Genomic DNA, 20,860 nt, shown 5'->3' with positions numbered 1-20,860 from the left:
TGACAGCAGTAAATTTGCAAAGCTCCCACTGACAGGTAGAATAATGGCATTTTACCTATTACTTCCCACATGTGGCATTCCCAGGAAATAATTATATGGGAATAGATACCTTTGTGGACTGGAGCCATGAAGGGCAGTGAAAATTGGGCCAGTCAGTACCTGTCATGCTGATTCCCTCTTTTATTGTTTCCTTGTACTTTCTCATCTGTTTGTCCTTTTTTCAGTCTTAGGAGTGCATTCCTGGGGGAGGGACTGTCAGTCTAGTCTGCACATGACCAGTTCTAACTTTCTTTTCAGGTAGATAAGAATATTTCTTTGTCGTTATCTACTAGAGCTTTGAGAGTTTGGGATGAGTTGGAGACCTCAGAAAATGAATTTCACCATTTCCCCCCTCCTGAACAGGAAATCATACACAGGGCATTTTCCAAATTTGCTATTTTTGCCACTATTAACTTTGGGCTGGAACAGGTTGTCTTTAAAGCTCTGTGGCCTGTGCTCAGGTAGTGTCCAGTGCTGTGTGACTCTTGTCCACAGCTTGGTCTCATTGACACTTCCAGCGTGAAGGACAGAAGGCTTCCCTGAAGTCCCTGAAAAGAACATGTGAACAGCCTGGGAAAGTCAGAGGACTGAAAAGAAGACAAAATAATTGACAGCCAGTGAGAGGAAAATCAATTTAATTTCAATTCCATTCATGAGGCACCTGTGAAAGAGACGTAGCCCTCAAATTTAGGAGCGTTTTAGATACTTTACTAAAGTTGGAGTTCTGTCTGTAATCCAAGACTTAAAATCTAACACTAAAATTAAAATCATCATTGAGAAACTCCCCATGGTGATTAAGCTTAAAAGTGACCATGTGAAAATACAGTGAGGGCACCAAAGCATCCTAAGCTTGTTCCCATAGTGTTACCCTGAAGGGAGAGTTTTCAGTCAGCCCATACATGGGAACCCAAGGAACCCAACACTGGAATGTTTTACTCAGTTGTGTAATGGCATTCCAAACTTTGCATTTCACATCCACACCCTCTCCAAAAGGAGGAGAATGAAGCTGACTTGGAGGCTCTAGGCCACTCCTCTGCAGTTTGCAAAAAGGAAAAAGAAGGAGTTGGGGCCCTTCTGCTGTGTCTTTGCTACTGCCCATTCAGAAACAAAACTTCACCATAAGGAACTATGAAACTGGACTGTTTGTCCAGGGACAACAGGCAGAGCAGGGACAGAGAGGAAGGAGCGCAGCTGCCTGGTACAGTCACTGTATTCCCACTTGCATGCAGAAGTTCTGGAGGTGCTGTGCTTGACTCTCTTGGACTTCCTTAATTGTGGCTCAGCCTTGCACAAGGCACAGCCTTGTGTCACAGTGAGCACACAGAATCCTCAGACCACCAGAGAACACTGCTATAGTTTCACAGAGTCTTAAAATCTACTCTCATTTGTCCTGATGTCAAAGCAATCTTCGTATCACACCTCACTCCTTGAAAAGTGTTACATTTATTGATAAGTCAGTGGTTGAAAAGTAATAAATAATACACCAACCTTATCCATCATATGCAATGTATCAATTGGCTTTTTGGCCTCAGGAAATGTGTGAGCAAGTGACCAAACCAGCTTCATTCACAGCTGTGCACACAAATCACCTGGATTGCAGTTCACAGCTTAAAGGATATGATTACACTTCACAGCTTAAAGGATGTGATTACACATCACACCTGAAATGGTGGGTTATGAAACTTCATCATGGGATTTCAGGTATATTGGCTTAGAAATCTTCCTTAACTTTTCCTGGTGTCTCAACGTACGACCTTGTTTATGGGCAAGACCCATAGGAGGCAGATGGATCTGGAAAAGAAAATCCCACCAGTTAGCTGCAAACTGGGAAGAAAAAGGCAGCATATATACAGACCAAGTTTCTCTGAGTTTTAAATAATTTCTTCACACTCTGAAGAGAGCAAGTGTATTGTTTCAAGTCAGGTTATTGGACTTGTAGGAGAAGCACTCTCTGAGGACTGATTAGTGCTGTTACTTTCAGGCCATAAATGTTGTGTTTATTAAAATTCTGTGTTTTATGCCTTAGTAACCTTGTTTTGCAGTTTGGTATCAGCCTGTAATGACAAAATACTTGTTGAAATAGGACTGCTGACAATGTTCCAGAACAGTAAGACTGAGAAAACGCTAAAAATTCCTGAGTACTCTTGCAGCACTATGTGATTTATTCATACCTACTTAAGAAGTCACAAAATAAGCCCAAACTATACGTATTGAAAGCCTGCCTTCTTTTTGCCATGATTATATATGCCCCATTAAAATGCACACTCAATGTCATTGACTCCACAAGCAGAAGGAGCAATAGGTGACAGGCTCTTCCTTTGATTGACAAAGTCTTTATATTTCATAAGACTCTCAGTGGGAGTCATGCAGCTGTAACCCCCCTAAGTGACTGGAAAATGTAGGTGGTGGCAGTCAGGTGTTACTGTTGCCGAGCCTGTCATGCTGTGAGAGGCTGTTTAGGTGCAAATAGTAGTAAAAGCACTGACTAAAGCAGCAGTAGAGATTTCTAGAATCTGAAAAATAATAATCATCCAGTTTGTCTGAGAGAGCTGATCCTTTGGGGGTTTGAAACCACCGTAGAGAACACACTTTAGGTCCATTTCTAGGAACATTGTTTGCCAGATGTGCAAACAATGTCCTGTAATTCTGTATCCTGAAGCAGATGTTAACAGTGACCACATTCCAGGCAAGCATCTCGTGAAGATAAAATTTACTTTTGACCATAACTACCTTGATAAATGAACTATAGATTCAAAATATAAACTAATCAACAGGAGTAGAGAGGAAGTCTCTGTGGGAGGCAACATAACATGCTACAGACAGAACTGACTGGGCAGTGAGGAAACTATTGAGTGGTGCAACAGAAGACATTGCTGCAACTTCCATCATTTCAGTAACCTTGGATATGGTTTTCTCCAGGAAGAAGGGAAAAGAAGCAGCAACATAGACAGGTGTTTCACAGGACTTGATTTATGACCAGGAGTACAGTTACCAGTAATGTAGGCTTTGAAAATTATTGTATCTATGACAGATGTAATTATTTTTATTCTCTCATTCTCTTTTATTATTTGATTCTATTACCATCTTTTTCTACATTCATTGGTCATACAAGACTGGTTAAATATTCACAGGCCTGGGGAGTTTAGCTCATGCAACTCCATTTAGGCTTTGACTCCTTATTTTGAGAAGAAATTCACCAATTTACAGTGAAGGAAGATAGATGGAGAACATTTTAATGTACCCTTGGCTCTGATTTAGCACACATTTAAATTCCAGCTCATCCAAAAATGCAGTGGAGTGACAGGGATGTAAACTCATGGTTTTGTTGTGCAGGGAGAGCTAAGTGGGTAATGCTGAAGACTTTTGACTGGATTTATACTCACAGGTCTTGGGTAAGGGATGTTGTAGTGAAGTCCAATTTCTATTCTTGCCTCACATTCTTCTATGCACTGCTTAATCAGCTTTGGATCTGTTACCTAAGATCATACAAACAAATGTTTTGTACAAGTGCAGCAATCAGCAGTTGGAAGCTCAAGTGTCAATGATGCACAGCCACATGACTTTAGCTTGTTTTGGCAATCCCAAGGATACAAGAACTGTATTTTTCACATCCATAAAAGGTAACATTAGTATTTTCCTTGACTCAACAGTACTGGGCTTGATGGCTCTGGATGTTAAGGCCCAGAGGCTGTCAGGACTCAGGCTAAAGAAGGAGCTTTTTACCCAAACATGGTATTTTGTCTGTAAAAAGACAATACACATGTAAACTGCTAATACATCTGTGAAAAATTCACTCACCCGTTCATCACTCTGTGAGGTAGCTAGAGGAGAAAGGAAAGACACTCCTTGGTGTACATTCTCTTATCATCCTATCCAGAAACTCCCTTTGAAGTCAGAAATGTGGTGTAAATTATGACTTAAATTAATTTTTTAGTTTTGCATCACTTCAATTTAGTCCCAGACCAATATGGGCTATAAATAAGTATTGTGATCTTAAATTACAAGAAGGACCTTTGATTACCATGGAGTCTGTATCGCCTCTTTCAGAAGGGGGTTGAAATTTCTTCCTTAAGAAGAAAAATTAAAGCGCCTCTTTTAAGAGAAGTGCCAATAATTACTGCTTTGAAAAGAAAAAAAGAAGCTGCTGAGCTCTGTTTGCCATTGCATGGGTAATGATACACTTAGCTAACTTTGTAAAGATCAAAAGCTGTTTCAATTACACAGGCAGCATCTTTGGAATTTAATTTTTCTTGGCACTTTTTTAGTGAAGAAAGACTTTTTAGACTTCTACAGCCGTTAATGAAAAGCTGAAAGGGTTTGAGTTTTCTCAGGGATGAAATTTAAACTATAAGCCAAATACACAAGCGTTTAAGGTGAACGAAATTTTGGGAACTCAACTTGCATCCAGTCACTGAGACAGAGCAAAGAGCAAGAGGAGAACCATTCAGAATTTAACACTGTAAGGACACTCACATGTTTGTTTTTTCGGAATAATGTTTTGGCTTCATTTTTAATGTACTCTTTCTCTTTAATAGTTTCTTCTGTCTGTCCGGATGCCGATTGCCATTTTCTGGCTATTTGGAATATCTTGCGGTAAAGGCCAAGAACTTTCTGTCGAGTCGCTGGTGTCATCTAAAAAAGACAACACAAACCCCCAAACATTTGCATGAACATTTGAGTTGCTAAAAGGTCAGCAAGCAATACATGTTTTCACACCATTGAATTAGTTTAAAAATATTTCCATCATCTAAAAATATGCTGAGCTGTATGAAAAAAATTGAAATAGCTGTAAACAATAATTAGCTGTTGAAAGCTGAAGACCCAGTCCAGCAAAGGATTTAAACTGATACTTAAATCTGTCTCCATTCAAACAGCTTGAGCTCTGAAGTTAAGCACTTGATTTAGTGCTTTGCTGAATCACAAGCCTGGTACAAGAATGCTTGGGTTCTGTTTTACTGCAGTTTTGCAACAGACATTGGGCAAGTCACTGAAACTCTGTGTCCCCCTTCCCGAGACACTGCTGTACCAATGCTGACCCTATCTTTGCAGAGCATCTTGAAATCTGAATGAAACACATGATAAACCCACCATGATATTGCTAAAAACCTGTACAGGCTTCAGGGGCTGAGAAGGTTATTTGTGGTCCTGTGACAGTAGGCAGTAATGATTCAGCTGGAGTTGGATGTGATGAAAAGGTGATGAAAGCTACTTTATCTAAGCACTGCAGGAGAGGCAGATTAACTGTGGATCTAGGGAAGTTCTGAATGTCTTGATTTTCAGAGAGCTGTGTACCTGCTGAGCCCACTGAATCAACCTCCAGGTGTGATAAGAATATTTGTCAGAAGAAAGAATGAAATCCTATTCTTACTTTATGTAACTGAGTATTTTATCATATAAGTGGTTACATTGTTTCATGCTGGACCACAAATATCCCCTAGACAAATCCACTACTGTAGTAACAACATTTCTGGCATGGATTCAGTTAACAGAAGCAATGACTTTGCTTTAGGGGTGCCATACTGTGGAAGGCACCTCACTGTCCCAAAGGCAGAGGCAGCGGCACTGCCAAGTAGGTGTATGGATGCAATGAGGAACAAGTGTTAGGGACAGGACAGGATCTGTCTGCCAGGATCTGTTTGCCAACGTGGAGCTCTACCGTGGCTGAATCTACCCTGCAATGGGACCTGTGTGCTGGGAATGGTTTTCCAGAGGCTGCTCTGGAGCAGGGTAACTCAGACAGCCCGGCCTGCCCTCCAGAGGGAGCGCTCCTGCCCTCGGTCATGAGGAAAAGCTGTTTCCTGGAGCACACACTGTCACTCCCGTGGGAAGCATGGCCAGGTGCTATCGCTCATCTCCTTGCAGTCAGTGGCAATTCCTGCTGTTCTGGGTTGTAGAAGAGGGGCTTGAGCCAAAGTCTGCTCAGGCCATTCTGTTCTCAAGTGGCTGTCTCGGCCATTGCGGCACAGAATGAGCCTCTTGTGGCTCCAGACATTCACATCAAAGTTGGAGTTACTGATAGTAAACTGAAAACAGGATTTGGCCCATAGTTCTTTTCTGTAAAAAATACCAAACTATTAAATCCTGGCCTTTTTTGTCTTAACTGTTGCTATGGTCTGAAGACCTTTTGTAGTTTCATGAACTCTGTTTTTCTCCAGTTCATAAGAGAGAACAATTTTATTTTGCTATTTGTATTTTAACATGTTTAGCTAATCATATATTTTTCCCCCAGGTGGAAAATTATTCTTCTTACTCAGCAGACAGTACTTCTAGTAAATGTTTATGATATTTCTAGGAAACAAATATCCACAATAATATAACTAGGTAGACCCAGCTCATCAAACACTTTGGCGTAAGTGCTTCAATTTATCCACTCTACAGCTCCATTTCAGGCAATGACATCAGTGAGACACGAAGCCAAGGATGCACATGTACCTGAAAAATCACTGCTTCCCCCCGCCATGTGCATATTTTGTACAGAAAAGAAACAGTTCATTTACAAGGGCTGATCAAGAACAAGCTGAGTCCCAAATCCAGGCCTCACCCCTCTGTTTTATCTGAAGGTGTCACCTCTGTGGAGCTGATAATTCTCTTTGTTCCCTGCTGACAGCTAATAAAAGGCAGTACTGTACTGGAAACTTTCACCTTAGGTTCTCATGTAATCCATAAAGAAAATAAGAGGAACAATGGTCTGGGAAAAAATGCTTAAAATAGGTTTCAATTCTGATCTACGCAGACAATTTCCAAGGCCACAGCCTGGGACAGTGCATGCTCTTTGTTCAGAGCTGATCACACCTTCTGCTCTCGGATTTTAAACATACTCTGAATCTTTTTAGAAAGATTTTATTGAAAAGTTTAGAACCAACAATTTTTTTCCCTGCTAGTTGTTCCACTGCCCCCACAAAACTACTTCTTCTGTTCTTTAACTTCTCTGTGTTGGAGTTGCTGCAGAGCTGAGTAGCCCCTCATCTAGGCATGGGCTGCACTTTGGCATTCTTGCTCTCCTTCCCACATATGCTGGATGATGTAAAAGACATTAAACAGCTATTTGTGTACACTCAGCAACCAGCTGCTCATTTAGTCAACAATTTCTAACAATACAGACCTGCTCATAAGCCATTTCTGCAAAGGTACATAAATGAAGGCGTGAGGAGCCCTTTACAGACTGAGGTCCCCTCTCTGTCACAGGAAAGGATGAGAAGAAATAAGACAAAATTCAAAGCCTGGGCCAGATTCTGATCTGGGTGGGAGTATAAATAGGGAATAATTCCACTGAGAGCAAAGTTGCCTCCAACTTAAAATGTTGTAAATGAGATTGGAATTTTTTCTTTTGTATAAACAGAGCCCACACTGACAGAAATGTAAGTGATGGTACAAGTCATGTATCAGGTGTAATTTCATCAAGTGACACTACTTTTATTAGTTTTGTGGGTGTGCAAAGTGATTCTGAGTGGGATAGAAAGGAAGATAAGGAAGGCTTTCATGTCCTTGTAGTTACTCATCTTGCAACTTACATCTTTGGCATTTAAATCATAATTATATTTCACATCTCTGGAATGCTAAGTGGATGTTACACCACTTTCCCACTAACACCCATCTTGTGGTAGTCACACCCATTGTTTGACTTCTACCACGCTTCATTTTACTGCAGAACGCAGCCCACAGAGGTTAACCACAGGCATTTCTGTCAAAAAGTACAGGGCTATTGTATTAGCTGAGCAAATTTTGGGTGTTTGCTGCCACAAAACAAACCAGGAGAGGTCAAAGGTAGGTGTGCACACTCAGATGTGTCAATGGGAAAAGCAGGAGGCTGCAGCTGGTTTGGAGCCCCTGTCAGAACTGGGACTTTGGAGGGAAGCCAAGCATTGCCTTCCAGAGGGGCACTGCTGGATGCTGGGGCTGGATCGCCCCCTGATCCACAGGCAAAACCCTGTTACCAACACACACCGAGCACATGAGACATCCCATTGTATCCAAACTCAAATGGGGACCCCACTGTTGCAGTGTCAAAGCAAAGCCAGGACTGAAGGCAGGCTACACATATGCAGGCAGCTCAATCCTACCTGCCTTCTAGTGAGGGATACCTGGCTGAGAATGCCTGTCCAGTGCTCTCCTCCCTGCACAGCACCTTTGCTGAAGTTGTAAGTCTATTTTATTTCATCCTTTCTTCTCAAATCAAGCATTAGCCACTTACTTTAAACATAAAATCTGCCAGCAGTCAGTACATAGAGTAATTTAGAAAACAAAGGGTGAAAGTGATGGCCCATGGGGAAAAAAAAGGCTATTTTAAAACAATAGATATCTTGTTTTACATCCCAGCTAACTGGGGCACGTGTTAGTAACACAGACTTTGTGCTGGTACTGGAACTATTTGCTCAGTGGAGGAGAGGGTGGGGAAAAGAACTCTGCATGAAATAATTTGAAAAGACTGCTTTGAACTTCTCTGATGTAAAATGTTTTATTTAGGAGCAACACACCTTTTCTTTGTCAGCTGGTTTGCTACTGGCAAGGAGCCCTAAAGACAGAGATGAACTGCTGGGCCAGCTGCCTTCGGAGTCCGGCTGTGATCATGGCTGTGATGGAAATAAATGACATCATTCAGGACCATGGTGTATCAACACTGTAGCACAGAACACCCTCAGGTTCCATACTATGTGCCCCTACACAGCCTGTATGACCATCTACAGCTCCTCTTCAAATGCATTCTTTGGCCAATGTTTATTTAAAGAGCTGCAGAAAAATGCGCCTATCTGGCTTTTTTTTTAAGAGCTAAACAATACCACTTAGCTAAAGAGTGACCTGCAGTCTCTCTCCTGCTGCTAATGCAGCAGATAATCAATCATTCCTTTCACAGCTCTCCACAACAAGAGAGGTCAGTAATCCATATTCATCTTTCATGCAAGTCTGCCAAAATGACTCTGCGGTTCCTAAGGCAGCAATGGATTTGGTCTATCAGTTCCTTGAGGGGCAGGAGCAGAGACAATGAGTTCCTTTGGCACAGAGGGGATGGAAAGGGTCACAGATTCCCGTGATAGCTGGACAGGTCAATGCCTTCCAGCAATACAAAGTTTGAAAATCCAGTTTCCACAGAAGTAATTTTGTTTTTTTCACTCAAATCAAGGCCTCGGTGGCCTGTGACAGCTGGTGCCCTGCACACAAGGGTGGCTGCAGGATGTGCCTGGCAAAGAGAAAACTTCATTTGATTTTCATTCTTGATTGAACATTCATACCTTTTTTTTAAGATTTAGCCCAAATCAAATCATAGCAAAACTCAACCACAGCTAAAGTGTTCCATCTCCACATGGTGAAAACAGAATAGAATTGAAGATCATATTCTTCCATGATGGTGTTACATCCTCATTTCTACCAGTGCCAGGAGCCTGTAAATTTCAAGACATTCCCATCAAGGATTAATTTGACTCAATTCTCACTGTTTCCATCTACAAGCTGCAATCACAAATCTATGCAGCTTTGCTGAAAAAGAACGAAGTTACTGAATCAAGTTATTCACTAACAGTATCTGAAAGCAAGGTGACTTTCACAGGGTTTAGGACTTTGCAATGCCAGTGTCTTGCTGCTGGCAAATTGAAGTGATCTGAAACCCTGATCTGAAATCCCAACCAACACTTCTGAACCAGCCTTTCTAAGTCATTGTACTCATACTGTTCATCAGCTGGGATGAGAACTCTGCCATTCTATTCGTGCCTCAGATTTCTGACAGAACTTGGATCTCTTTTGACCTTTCTCTAACATATGGGGCAGTCTTTTCATCAGAAAAAGCAAACTGCATGCAAAGAGAACATAATTAAATAGTAAAAGCAAGGATGTGGATTTTATCACTAGTTTCCTGTATCATTTCAAATAAGCCAATTTGTAGAAAATTAGGATTCAACAAAATTCTTGTCTTTTGAATAAAAGGAAGTCTAGTCCCTTTTGATCACAGTTTTCATTCATTTATTCTGAGGTAGTTGAGGCATTATCTGGTTTTTGTAGGACATACACACTCTTGCCCTGGGAGTGCCTCCTGTGCTGTAGGAGCCTCAGGAAGAACAGAAATGCTGACCTAGACTATGGAGAGGGGGAAGGGAAACAAAATAAATTATTTACTTATTTCTTAGCTTTCTCATGAAAAGCACACAGTGTCCAGGTAAACTCCAAAGAAGCATGAATGTGTCTCTTGTCTTGTCTTGTCCAACTCTGTTGCTCATATTTTCATAAAGTTAGAATGGTTTTCTCCTCCTTTGTGTTTGGTTCTCTGTTACAAGCAGTGAAAGAGGTTTTAATGCAGTGCAAGAAATTTAGCAGAGAAAATGAAGTCTCAGCTATCCTTGGATGGCCTTGCTTATATAATATAGAAGCATACAGAAATATAACAGCATGGACACAAACCCCAGTATAGATTTATGCACCTTATTCATACCTTGGCTTCCAGCCAAATGCAACTGAATGCACAAATAGAGATATTTCCCAGCACTGGAAATGCTCCCAAGCTTGAGAACAGGTATAAATATTAATGGCAGCAGAGACACAATGCTCCCTGCCCCTTTTCAGTAAGAGGGTCACTCAATGAAACTCACTGATGCTCATTGACAGACATGATTTTTAGTCACTATTTGAGAACCATAGCAGGGCTGTGGGCACAGAGGCCTGTGGGCACAGAATCACAGGATCAATGAGGTTGGAAAAGACCTCTGAGCCCATTGAGTCCAACCTGTGACCGATCACCAGCCCGTCGGTGACACCACAGCACTGAGTGCCATGCCTGGGCTTTCCTCGGACACCTACAGGGACTGCAACTCCACCACCTGCCAGGGCAGCCCCGGCCCACGTCTCAGCACTCTTTATGTGCATAAATTCTTCTGAATGTCCAGCCTAAATTTGCCCTGACCCAGCTTGACTCTGTGCCCTTGTCCCGTTGGCACAGAGGGGTGTGGAGAGAGAATGCTGTGGGCACTGAATGCTGAGGACATGGAGGGCTGTGGGCACTGAGCGCTGTGGGCACCGAGCGCTGTGGACAGTGAGCGCTGTGGGCACTGAGCACCGTGGGCAGTGAGCGCTGTGGGCACCGAGCACCGTGGGCACCGAGCGCTGTGGGCACCGAGCACCGTGGGCAGTGAGCGCCGTGGGCAGTGAGCGCTGTGGGCACCGAGCGCCGTGGGCAGTGAGCGCTGTGGGCACCGAGCGCTGTGGGCACCGAGCGCTGTGGGCACCGAGCACCGTGGGCACCGAGCGCTGTGGGCACCGAGCGCCGTGGGCAGTGAGCGCTGTGGGCACCGAGCCGTGCCCGCCCCGGGCGCCCCCACAGCCCCTGCCAAGATGGCGCCGCCGCCCCCCCCGCCGCGCCGAGCCCGCGCGGCCGGCAGGGGGCGCTGCGCGCACGGGAACCCTTGCGCCCCCTGGCGGCCGGGGCGGCCCTGCCCCCGCTGCCGGGCGAAACCAACGTGCGAGGGGCGGGGGGGGGTGTGAGGGTCGGTCCGCCCGGCGCACCTCCGCCCTCTTCCCCCCCTCCGCCCTCTCTGCGTGTCCACCCCGCTCCTGCCCCCCCGCGCTCCCCTTACCTTGGGGCAGCCGCGCTCTGGCCCCGCCCCCGCCGGTCCCCCTGCTCGCGGTGGGCGCGGGAGGGGCGCGCGCCTTCCCTGCCCTGCCCTGCCCTCACCGTGCGTGTGGCGTCGCGCACGCCGCTCCCACGGCGCGTGACGTCACGGCGCGTCCGCCAGCTGAGCGCTCGCCCGGAAGTGATGCGGCGGAGGCAGAGCCGCTCGGCGCCGCGGAGGTGAGTGCGGGAATTGGACCGCGGCTCTTCCCGTCCGCTCGGGCTGCGGGGCGGCGGCGGGGGCTGCGCGGGGCCCGGCACGGCGCGGCGCGGGCGGCGGGGCTCGGCCGGGGCCGCCGCGCTGCCCCTCAGCCCCGCCGGGGGACGGTTGGGCTCGCGGGTGGACCCCGCGCCGCCGCCGCCCCCTCACGGCGGGGCCCCCCGAGCCGCAGCCCGGGGCGGCAACGCCGGGACAGCCCGGCGGCAGTGCCGGAGCGGGGCTGCCGCGGTGCCGCGGGCGGGGCGGTCCCGGCCAGGCGCTGCCCCGGGAGCTGCCCGCGGAGTCCGGGAGCGCTCGGTGCCGCCGGGCCGGGCCGGCGCTCGCCCCCGTGCCCAGCGGCGGGGCTGCCTCGCCCCGGGGCTTCCTTCCCCTGGCCTCTTCATTGCGGTGTACCCCGAAGCGCCCCTCGCACACGGCAGTGCGGGGCCCCGCAGCCCCCGGGCCGGGCAGCGCCGCTTTGTTCGGGTGCGCTCCGTGCCCAGCCCGCACACGCGTCACGCCGGAACGAGAACGTTCGTGGTGTTTTCAGGTGAAAGACAGAGACATAAACTGTAGAGCGAGTGATTTCCAAGGTGGTCCTCGCAATCGGAGCATCCCCCCTTTGCACAGACACTTTCCTTCCTCTCCCCCCTCCCCCGACCGTGTTTACCCTCCTGTTGGAGCTGCGATCTGCGCTAATCGCTCTCCCTGCCCTGTCGTGCTACGATGTGTAAGCTACTCATAACAATTATAACTTGCATAATCAGTGTTTCAAGCAAATATTGGCTGAAAGAATGTGCCTTTCCTATCAGTGCTGTGGTTGCTGGAAAGAATCATTGATTCTCTTTTAAATAGTTAACACTGCTGATATGCTGCCCTTCAAAGTGTTGCATTGATAACTGAACAGACTGATGCCAAGTGTCAGAATACAGCATTGATCCTCAGCTGGTAACTTTCTGAATGGCAATGTCTGCCACAGAATTTAAAGGGCTAAGAAGTACTCTGAAAAAAAGGGGAATGGCAGTACAAAGGAAAAGCACAGAACTGCCCTACCTTTCTGAAAATTACAGGCCTCATGGGCATGGTCTGTCTCTTTTTGGGAGAACGGTTCATCATCTAAAGAAATTCTTATTATCTGTTTAAGAATCTCTTTGTTAAACAGTTAATATGTAACTACAGTATTAGTGTTTTATTTGGGCTGCAGCAATGGGAAGAGAGAGTGTCTGATAGTGATGTTTCCTGAGCACATCTGAACACTGCTGCTTGTTTCCCTGGTGAAAGACACTCCTCAGAAAAGGAAACACAGCCCCTTAGTTAAGATTGCATGTGAAAGTAAAGAGATCTGACCTCATGTTCTGGTCAGCTCTGTAGCCTGTCCTGAAAGTCTTTCCCACACAGGTGTGTCGTGGTGGTCTGTGGGAAACATTCATAGCCCTTCACGGGAAAGGCAACACATCAGGAGAAAAAGGGGAGCTTGTGATCTGTGTTGAATTAGTTCAGATTTGCCAAGTACAGCTGTCTTTACAAACCTAGTGCCAATATCAGCTCTTGGAATGATTTCTAAAATTCTGATTATTTCTCAATAGCACTGCAGGCATAAGTGACTATAATCCTTAAAATATGTTACAAAGCTACCAGTGGGGGAACTTACAGCTTTGGTAATACTTGGCTGCTCAAAGTGATGCTTTTGAAATCACTTTCATCTTGACACTGACAGTCTGCAGTATGAGCTGTGATCAGCTTCTGGATCATTAAGGCTGGGTTAGGTGCCTTCTCTGCACAGTTTCTTGCTTTATTTTGAAGTTGAATGTTGTTTTGTTCATAGCAAATTGTAACTGATTTGTATCAGTAGTTCTCATAATTTGTTGATCATGGAAATTCATTCATAATTACGTCTTGCTTCCATTTAGCATGAATTGTATGGAAAAAAGGTGATCAGAGGAAGGAGTGGCTTTGAGAGAAAACTTAAGAACAGCACTTCTGCAAGACTGTCATTGAAACTAATTATAGAAGTATATATTGAGCAAGAAGGGCTGCCAGACAGTTTGACAGACTTCTAAGACAAAGGGACTTGTTCTGACAAATTTGTGAGTGACTGAGGAAGAGGTTTGGTGTTCTGCTGCTTGCCTGGGTTCAGCTTAAGGAGGAGGAAGAAATCCCGAGGGTTGTGTGTATGTGTGTGGGGGTAGGGGGATAAAAAGGGGATGGAAGAAGGGGGGCCAGACAGGACTAATACACTTGCTTTTCCAGGTGGTGGAAAAGAGTGTACAGGGGTTTGGATACAAAGAGATGCCAGCTGTGGGTTGGCAGGAGTGCCAGTGCCCCAACACTGCTGTTCTTTATTGGTTTGGGAAGTGTTGCTAATTTAATTTAGAGCTTTGGAGTACTATAAAACCCATCGTGGTGGGGCTTTGGCAGTTTGGAAGAACTTGCAAGTTGCAGAAACCATGTTATTGTTTCATCAGACACATGAGTCTGTACTAGTAAATGTAACAGAAAAACTCTGATTTGAGTAAGAAGCAACTATAAAATAAAGGAATGGGACGTTAGAAAAACAGTCCTTTCTTTCATCCTTGTAATTAATAATACAGAAGGAGCTGAAGGTTGGAGCCAGAATTCTTGGAAGACTGAAAGAACAGTCTGTAAAGACTTGGGGGATTTGGTAGTTGCAGGAAGATAAGAGGGAACCCCCCTAATGGCTTCATCAGAATTCCCTGGCTGGACTCCTTCTCTCTGACTGCTTCTCCCTAGGGGTCTGCATCTTATCTTGCTGGCTTCCTTTCTCTGTTTGCCTCTGACTAATAGGCTTTGTCTGCTGGTTACTGGAAGTCTAATAATTTCTTTTGTCTCTTCCCCCTTCCTCCTTTTTAAAAATACTAGATTAATGGCTGTCATGTTTTGCAGACTATCTGCATTGGTGACATGGATTAATTGTATACTTGCCTCTATATTATTCAGGAGTAATGACATAGGAACTTGAATTGAAACAATGGTAATTTTGTGGCAAATGTTCAAGGCAAATGGTGCCTTCTGGTAAAGAGCCACCTGCAATTTACCCCCTGAAAACATATGACAGGAGTAAACCATATGACTCTGGTTTCCTCAGTGTCTTCTGTACAGTAAGTTGTCTCCAGTGTGCCTTTTGAAACAGTCAGTGATCTATCTTTTCTCCTCCCCGCCCTTCTTTTGACTCTTGCTTGAGTCAGGTAATTACAGATCTGGGTGGAAACCTTCCCAGGGGGTGATCAGAACAGCCAGGACGTGCAGAGAAGCTCCCACTGCTCACTCACCCCTTGGCTCTCTGTTGGAAGGGTCTGTGGAACTGCTTGTCTGTTCATGAGCAAGTGAAGAGTCCAGGGGAAGGGGGGCCTGACAAACCCCAGAGAGCTCTGACTGCCCCTGCACAAGCTCCTGTTCTTTGTGGTGGCATAAGAAGGTTCTCTTTGTCACGTGTGGCTTTTGACACATGGTGATGTTTTTACATTCTGATCTCAGTGCTGAGCATAACATAGCAAATAGGGGAAGAGAAAGGGAATCAGACCCTCTTGCCTAAAAGATAACCTGAGCACTAACCCATTTAGAGCTCCCTTTTATCCGTGTGTCTTGTGGGGCAGCTCTCCAGTCCAATGATCTGCATCTTAAAGGAAGCAGAAAATCTGGATTTTAGGTAAAGGTTATTTAGTTGCAATGTTTTGCTATTAGAAGAATGATGGCTAGGGGACTACTTAGCTGTCAGTATTAAAGAATTCTTTCACAGAAGTAGGAATACTGTAGAGAAACCAGCAAAAGTATGGGTGGTGAGACAGGATTCCAGTAGAGGGAATGAGATCATATAATCTTCTGGTGTCTCAGAAAGAATAGTTATAATGCTGTTCTGTCTACAGCATCTGTTTTGTGAAAGACAAAACTTACTTAGCAAAATGTGAGAATGTTACTGACCTCCTGTCACAGTTTGTTATTCCCAGAAAGTCAGACTGCCAGAAACAGTATGAGAGGCATAGTTGTTTGTTGTCTCACTTTTCCTATTTGGTGAACATAAGTGGGGTTTTTTTACCAAAAGGATTATGTGCTCCTGAAATACACCACTCTTATTTTGCATCCACGTAGTAACAGAAAGTGACAGTTTTTAGTTCTTACTCTGAGGTTTTTTAGTGTAATACTTTTCCTCCTGCAGCTTTGAAACTTTTAATGCAGTCAGTCTTATTCTTTTGTTTTAAAACCGAAACAGAGAGAGAAAAACCATCTTGATGCCCGTGATTGTGGGAGGCACATGTGGCTTAGTAATAGGCTCACAAACACAAATGTCCTGGCTCTTGGTTTTGGTCATATGCTGACTGTTCAATATTGTCATTGCCAACGAGTCTGTGCAGAAAGCCTCGAGAATTCTGGATCAGCACATAAATGGGCAGCCTGGAAGTGCCAAAGGTCTGATCTGTACCAGCTTCCTGTGCTTGGAGTTAGTGATTGTGTCTGATGAAGTACCAGACAGATACCTACACACCTTGTCTCTTGGGAGGCACAGGACATCGAGTGAAACCAAGGATGTGTGAAAACTTACAAAAAGAGTGTGTGCATTGGTTGAAGCTGCCACCAGATTCCTCGAGCAGAGCTGAAAGTCTTTGTTACAATTGATGAGTTGTAACAATTACTCAAAAGAGCTCCTTTAAAGCTGCTAATACAGTTAGCATGGAAATACTTCAGCAGCCTTTATACAGTAGGAAATGTTGGTGTCATTCACTGCATTAGGGAAGTTGGGACACAAATCAAGAGAGAACTGAGGCTTCTGCAGGTGGCTGTGTGTGTTTTCTGCTTTAAAAACTGTGGTTAGTTTAAAAATCCAAGTGTATGCTCTTAAAGCACTTTCATATATCAGTGCTTTCCCTTAGAACAATTTGTTGTACATAACTTAGATATGATTCCAGCATTTATGTGGTCAGCTGGTACTGAAGTTCCTACACAATTGCATGGAATGAGTGAGTGATTCTTTTGGCTGGCAGCCTGTAAACCCTGTTACACTTACTGAGATGGCCAGCAGGCCTTCTGTAAACTCCTTATGAACATCTGCTGCCAGCAGGGATCTTATGAGGTGGTCTGGCCATTGTCTTTAGCCTTGTCCCTTTGCTGCCCAAGGGCTGTGTGGGTCATGTCCTCACAGCTGCTTCGTGCTGGAGAGGGGACACTGTTTCCCAGAGCTGCTGGAAGGGCTTCCTTTTTTTTGTGACTGCTGTCTTTATTGTTGAGAGCTGTAAGAAGTATAAAGTTATTCACTTACTACAATTAGTTCAAACCTTATCATCTTATTACAGGAGTCACTTGATACTCAGCTGAATGTAATGGGTGAAGGCACCTCAGCCACTCCAAGGTGAAGTCTCTGATTGCTGAACTTGCTGTAAAAGAAAATCTGTGCACCCTTAGCTCAGCTTAAAAGTAAATGTTTTTTTTTTCCATTGCAGAGTGGATTGTAGACCAAGGTGGTTTTTCAAACTTATTCTGGTTTGGCTGCAGATATTTGCAGTTTTCTGTAGATTAATTTGTGGAATGGACTGAGGCAGAGTAAGGTAAATACTTGTAGCACAGCTCCTTTCAGGTGCATGCAGTGAGATGCATCTCTGTCAAATATCTGAGGGCTGTGGTTTCTTTTGGTCCCTTAACCTGCAGTTTTGTTGTAGAGATGTGAACTGGCTGTGTCAGAGCACAGAGTAGCTCTGCCCCTGGCATGTGCTGCTTCAATTATTCACAATACAAACCGAGGTGCTAAAGGTCTGTCATTCTCTGCAAAAGTTACAGCACACCCTGGAAAAACACTGAAGAGTTTTACTTCTACAACCCTTTGCACATGAAAGGGAACAAACACACAAACTCTCATTAGCAGATAATTTGCTTTTTTGTATGTGCTGGATCTTGAGAGTTGTATGGCCTTTGACAAGGATCTTGGGGGAGAGGGGGGAAATGGGTGGTTTTTAAGGGGATGGAGATGAATTGCTCGGTGACTGAACCTTTGCTGAAGGTTGTTGAGTTACGTGCAGTGAAATAAACGAGTTTGTTCATGTCTAAGTCTGTATGAGGTAGAGAATTGGATGGGATCTGGTTTGGGTTCTGGTTTCAGCTTTACTGAAAACTGATGCATGATCTTAAGCAGCTGTGTCGTTTGGCTTTCTTTATTTCCCCTCAGCCTGTTGTCTTGCTCATGGTCTAAATACACTTCTCAAAACAAGTACTGCTGCTGCATGAATTAGTTCATTAATTTGTTTACGTTACAGGAGCACCTGAAGGCACCCTTCTAAAATGATATTTTGTTTAGCTAACTGGACTTGGGTTTGTTCTTTGAAAATACAATAATCCTAACAAATCATCCCACCCACCTAATAAAGTAAGATGAAGCATGTAATAGGAAAGGATTTAAAACATTTTAATGGAACCAAGTGGAAAAACAATGAGAAGTAATCAGTAAGTAAGGTATTGTGTGGTTAGGGAATGTAAAAGGAAGGGAGGAATTCAAGGATGATGCATGGCTGTCTGCTGAAAAAGCTACTTAAGGAATTTGTCTTCCAAAAGAAAACATAGTAGGGTGCCTTTAGTCTCTCCCTCCCTATAATTTTTCATATTATTATTAATTTTTCCATGTATAATTATTGCATACAGTGAACTACAGATCCGAAACATCTGTTCCATTTTTTCTTAAGACTACTTGTTGGACTTTGAAGTGAAATGTGGTGTCATGCTTTGTGTGTTAGTCAGGTGCTCCTCAAGAGTGCAGGAAGCAGGTGTCTTCTGCCAGCCTTGAATGAAAGCCACGTTGTGGTTCAGTTGTTTGTTGAGAGACTTTTGCCATCATCCTGGTGGCTGTGGGGCTTCCTCTGGGAGAGATCTGGTGATAGCTCTGGCTCTTGGCACTGAGACCTGGCCTGGCATTATGGACTGTAAACAAGGGGAAGTTGTTTCTGAAATTTTATTTTATTGCCTTGCCCTCTCTTCCCTTCCAAACTACTTAAGCTTTTCCAGTATGGCCTTTCTAGGAGAAATCCACTTCTCATTTGAAAAAGTATTCAGGATTCCAACATACACGTTGCCTGGCTTGAGTTTCCCATAGACTGCTGTGTAGCCTTCTGCCAGCTCTGCATGGTCCCTTTTCTTGTCTCTGTATAACTGGCTTCTACTCTGTGCAGGTGTGCTCTCTGGAGACAAATTTGACCCCATTTGATCACATTTCTAAAGCTGGTTTGTTTCCAAAGCTCAAACTGAGATTAATCAGAAATGGTTTGTTATCCTGCTTTTGAACAGATTGACAGAGTTCCCATCTATCTGCCCCCTAAATCACAACCTGTCTGTAGTTCACTGAGAGGTGCTTCAATTGCAGGAAGCCTCACAAAGTAATAATTCATTTTAACTAATTGCACCAGGACTTTCCTGCCTTAAGACTTCCTCTTAGGTAACTTTGCATGGGTGTATTTGTGCAGTGGCGGCCGGGGCAGCTCAGTGTGACAGCGCTTGGCTGGGGATGTGCTGAGGTGCCTTCTGGGCTCCTGGGAGCCCTTACTGTGCCATTGTGCTGCACTCAGAGTGCTCCTGCTGGGAGAGTTTCGTTGCAGGTTAAGACTTGAAATAAGCAGCTGGGTTAGCTGTTCAGAGCTTGGTGTGTGCTGTAACACTTGTTAAAGCACCGGGTGCTTTGGTGCTGGAGTGCAGAGCTCTGAACTGCACAGGGAAAGGTTCCACAGGCAGAGCTGATCCTCTCCATTTCTGCCTGCTGAAGAGGGAAACCTATTCCCTGCAGAAAAGCAAAGAAAGTTGCTTTTGGTGAGAGTGCTCTTACCGCTGGACGGTCTGCCGAGGGCGAGGGTGGAGAGCAATGGCAGCTGTGGTGCTGCAGGCCCTGCAATGACCCAGTGCTTGGGACAGCCAGAGTCACAGCGGAGTCAGACAGCGGTGCAAAAAGAGGCAGGTGAGCAAAACAAAGGCCTCCATAATCCCGAGGGTGCGCACTATTTACTTATTTATTTCCCTGTGGATTGCTGAGGAGTTGCTAACGAGGAGTGCAGGCTGCTGTCTGAGTTACTGTGGGGTGATGCTGCTCCTGGCACGGGGGTACACAGCTGGCAAACAGCTACACCTGGCAACCCTGACCAAAAAACTGAATTAAAACCTGTGCAACCACAGTGTTGATGCTTCTTTCCACCCCCACCGCAGTCACAGTGAGTGATTTAGGATGAAGTCACTGAGCCACAGTGCATTGCTGTGCAACGGGAGCCTTTAAATACAGACTTGAAGAACTTGATTTTTTTAACTGCTAGCTCATACTAACTTTTTATTCCACCTCCCATAATTGTGTTGTCACAAAACTTTACACGTGCTGCTCTAAATTAAGAAATATAAGAAGATTAAATGGGCAGCTTGGAAGAATAGAAATACAAAGAAAGGGAAAGAATTGTAGCTGGCAGTTGTGACAGATGTTAAAATTTCTGTCTCTAGACTGTGTGCATATATCTATAGGTCAGCCAGTCTGGAAACTACTTCAAACAAACTGAAAAAGTTTGGCTTTTGCTGGGTAGTGCTGAACTCCATCAGATTCAGCTTCTTTTGAACTTGAAATGTGTTTGCTTCCAGTCTGTGTAGTAAACTGGAAATGTAGATTTGGGGGGGTCACAGATTTCTTCCAAAGAAATAGAAATATATTTGAAAAGTAGTTTGTTGCATAAAGTTGCCATGACAGTGATCTTCAAAATATGAGCTGTAAGATGTTGCTTCTCCTCTGTTCGAACAGGTTCCTGCGGGAATGAAGCTGCACAGCGCCCTGTGTCCCCCCTCTCTCTTCTTTCCTCCCTGATGATTTATAAAAGAAATTATTTTGATGCAGGGGGCAAAAATAAATTACCATAGAAGTGCCAGATGTTAGATTTTCTTACGTTCTTGAAATTCATGGGATGCTGTAGTCAAATAGGAAGAAATCCAGGCCAATACTTCCACAAGAGAAGCAGGTGCTCCTCTGCTTCACTGCACATTATTGCTGGCTGGTGGCTGTGCACCCACAGGAG

General features: G+C 44.8%; 2 protein-coding genes across 9 annotated transcripts in view; one reads left to right on the top strand and one right to left on the bottom strand.

Moving 5' to 3' along the window:
• Positions 1-657: 657 nt before the first annotated feature.
• On the bottom strand, positions 658-11,745 carry LYRM1 (LYR motif containing 1). Of its 7 annotated transcripts, XM_071570898.1 has the most exons (7): positions 11,595-11,744; positions 10,144-10,291; positions 9,267-9,416; positions 8,514-8,609; positions 4,513-4,671; positions 3,423-3,515; positions 658-1,830 (listed from the first exon to the last, which is right to left on the bottom strand). In XM_071570898.1, exons 5-7 carry the CDS (start codon positions 4,669-4,671, stop codon positions 1,714-1,716), a joined length of 369 nt encoding a protein of 122 aa, XP_071426999.1. In that variant the 5' UTR covers positions 8,514-8,609; positions 9,267-9,416; positions 10,144-10,291; positions 11,595-11,744; the 3' UTR covers positions 658-1,713. The 7 variants fall into 7 exon arrangements, with proteins under 7 accessions (XP_071426999.1, XP_071427006.1, XP_071427000.1 ...); XM_071570905.1 differs by lacking the exon at positions 8,514-8,609 and having other exon boundaries at positions 11,595-11,745; XM_071570899.1 differs by lacking the exon at positions 9,267-9,416.
• Positions 11,739-20,860, top strand: part of DCUN1D3 (defective in cullin neddylation 1 domain containing 3) — a 25,154-nt gene continuing 16,032 nt past the window's right edge. The window contains exon 1 of one of the 2 annotated variants that reach the window (XM_071570895.1): positions 11,739-11,809. The gene's annotated coding sequence lies outside the window, so the exon portion shown is untranslated. Of the gene's footprint in view, positions 11,810-12,356; positions 12,379-20,860 lie in introns of those variants that run through there. The other variant, XM_071570896.1, reaches the window with a different exon arrangement.

The sequence above is a fragment of the Pithys albifrons genome, chromosome 16 (genome assembly GCF_047495875.1).
Source record: "Pithys albifrons albifrons isolate INPA30051 chromosome 16, PitAlb_v1, whole genome shotgun sequence".
Lineage (NCBI taxonomy): Eukaryota > Metazoa > Chordata > Aves > Passeriformes > Thamnophilidae > Pithys > Pithys albifrons.
The sequence above is the reverse complement of the archived record's forward strand: the minus strand, read 5'-3'. Positions and strand labels throughout refer to the sequence as shown.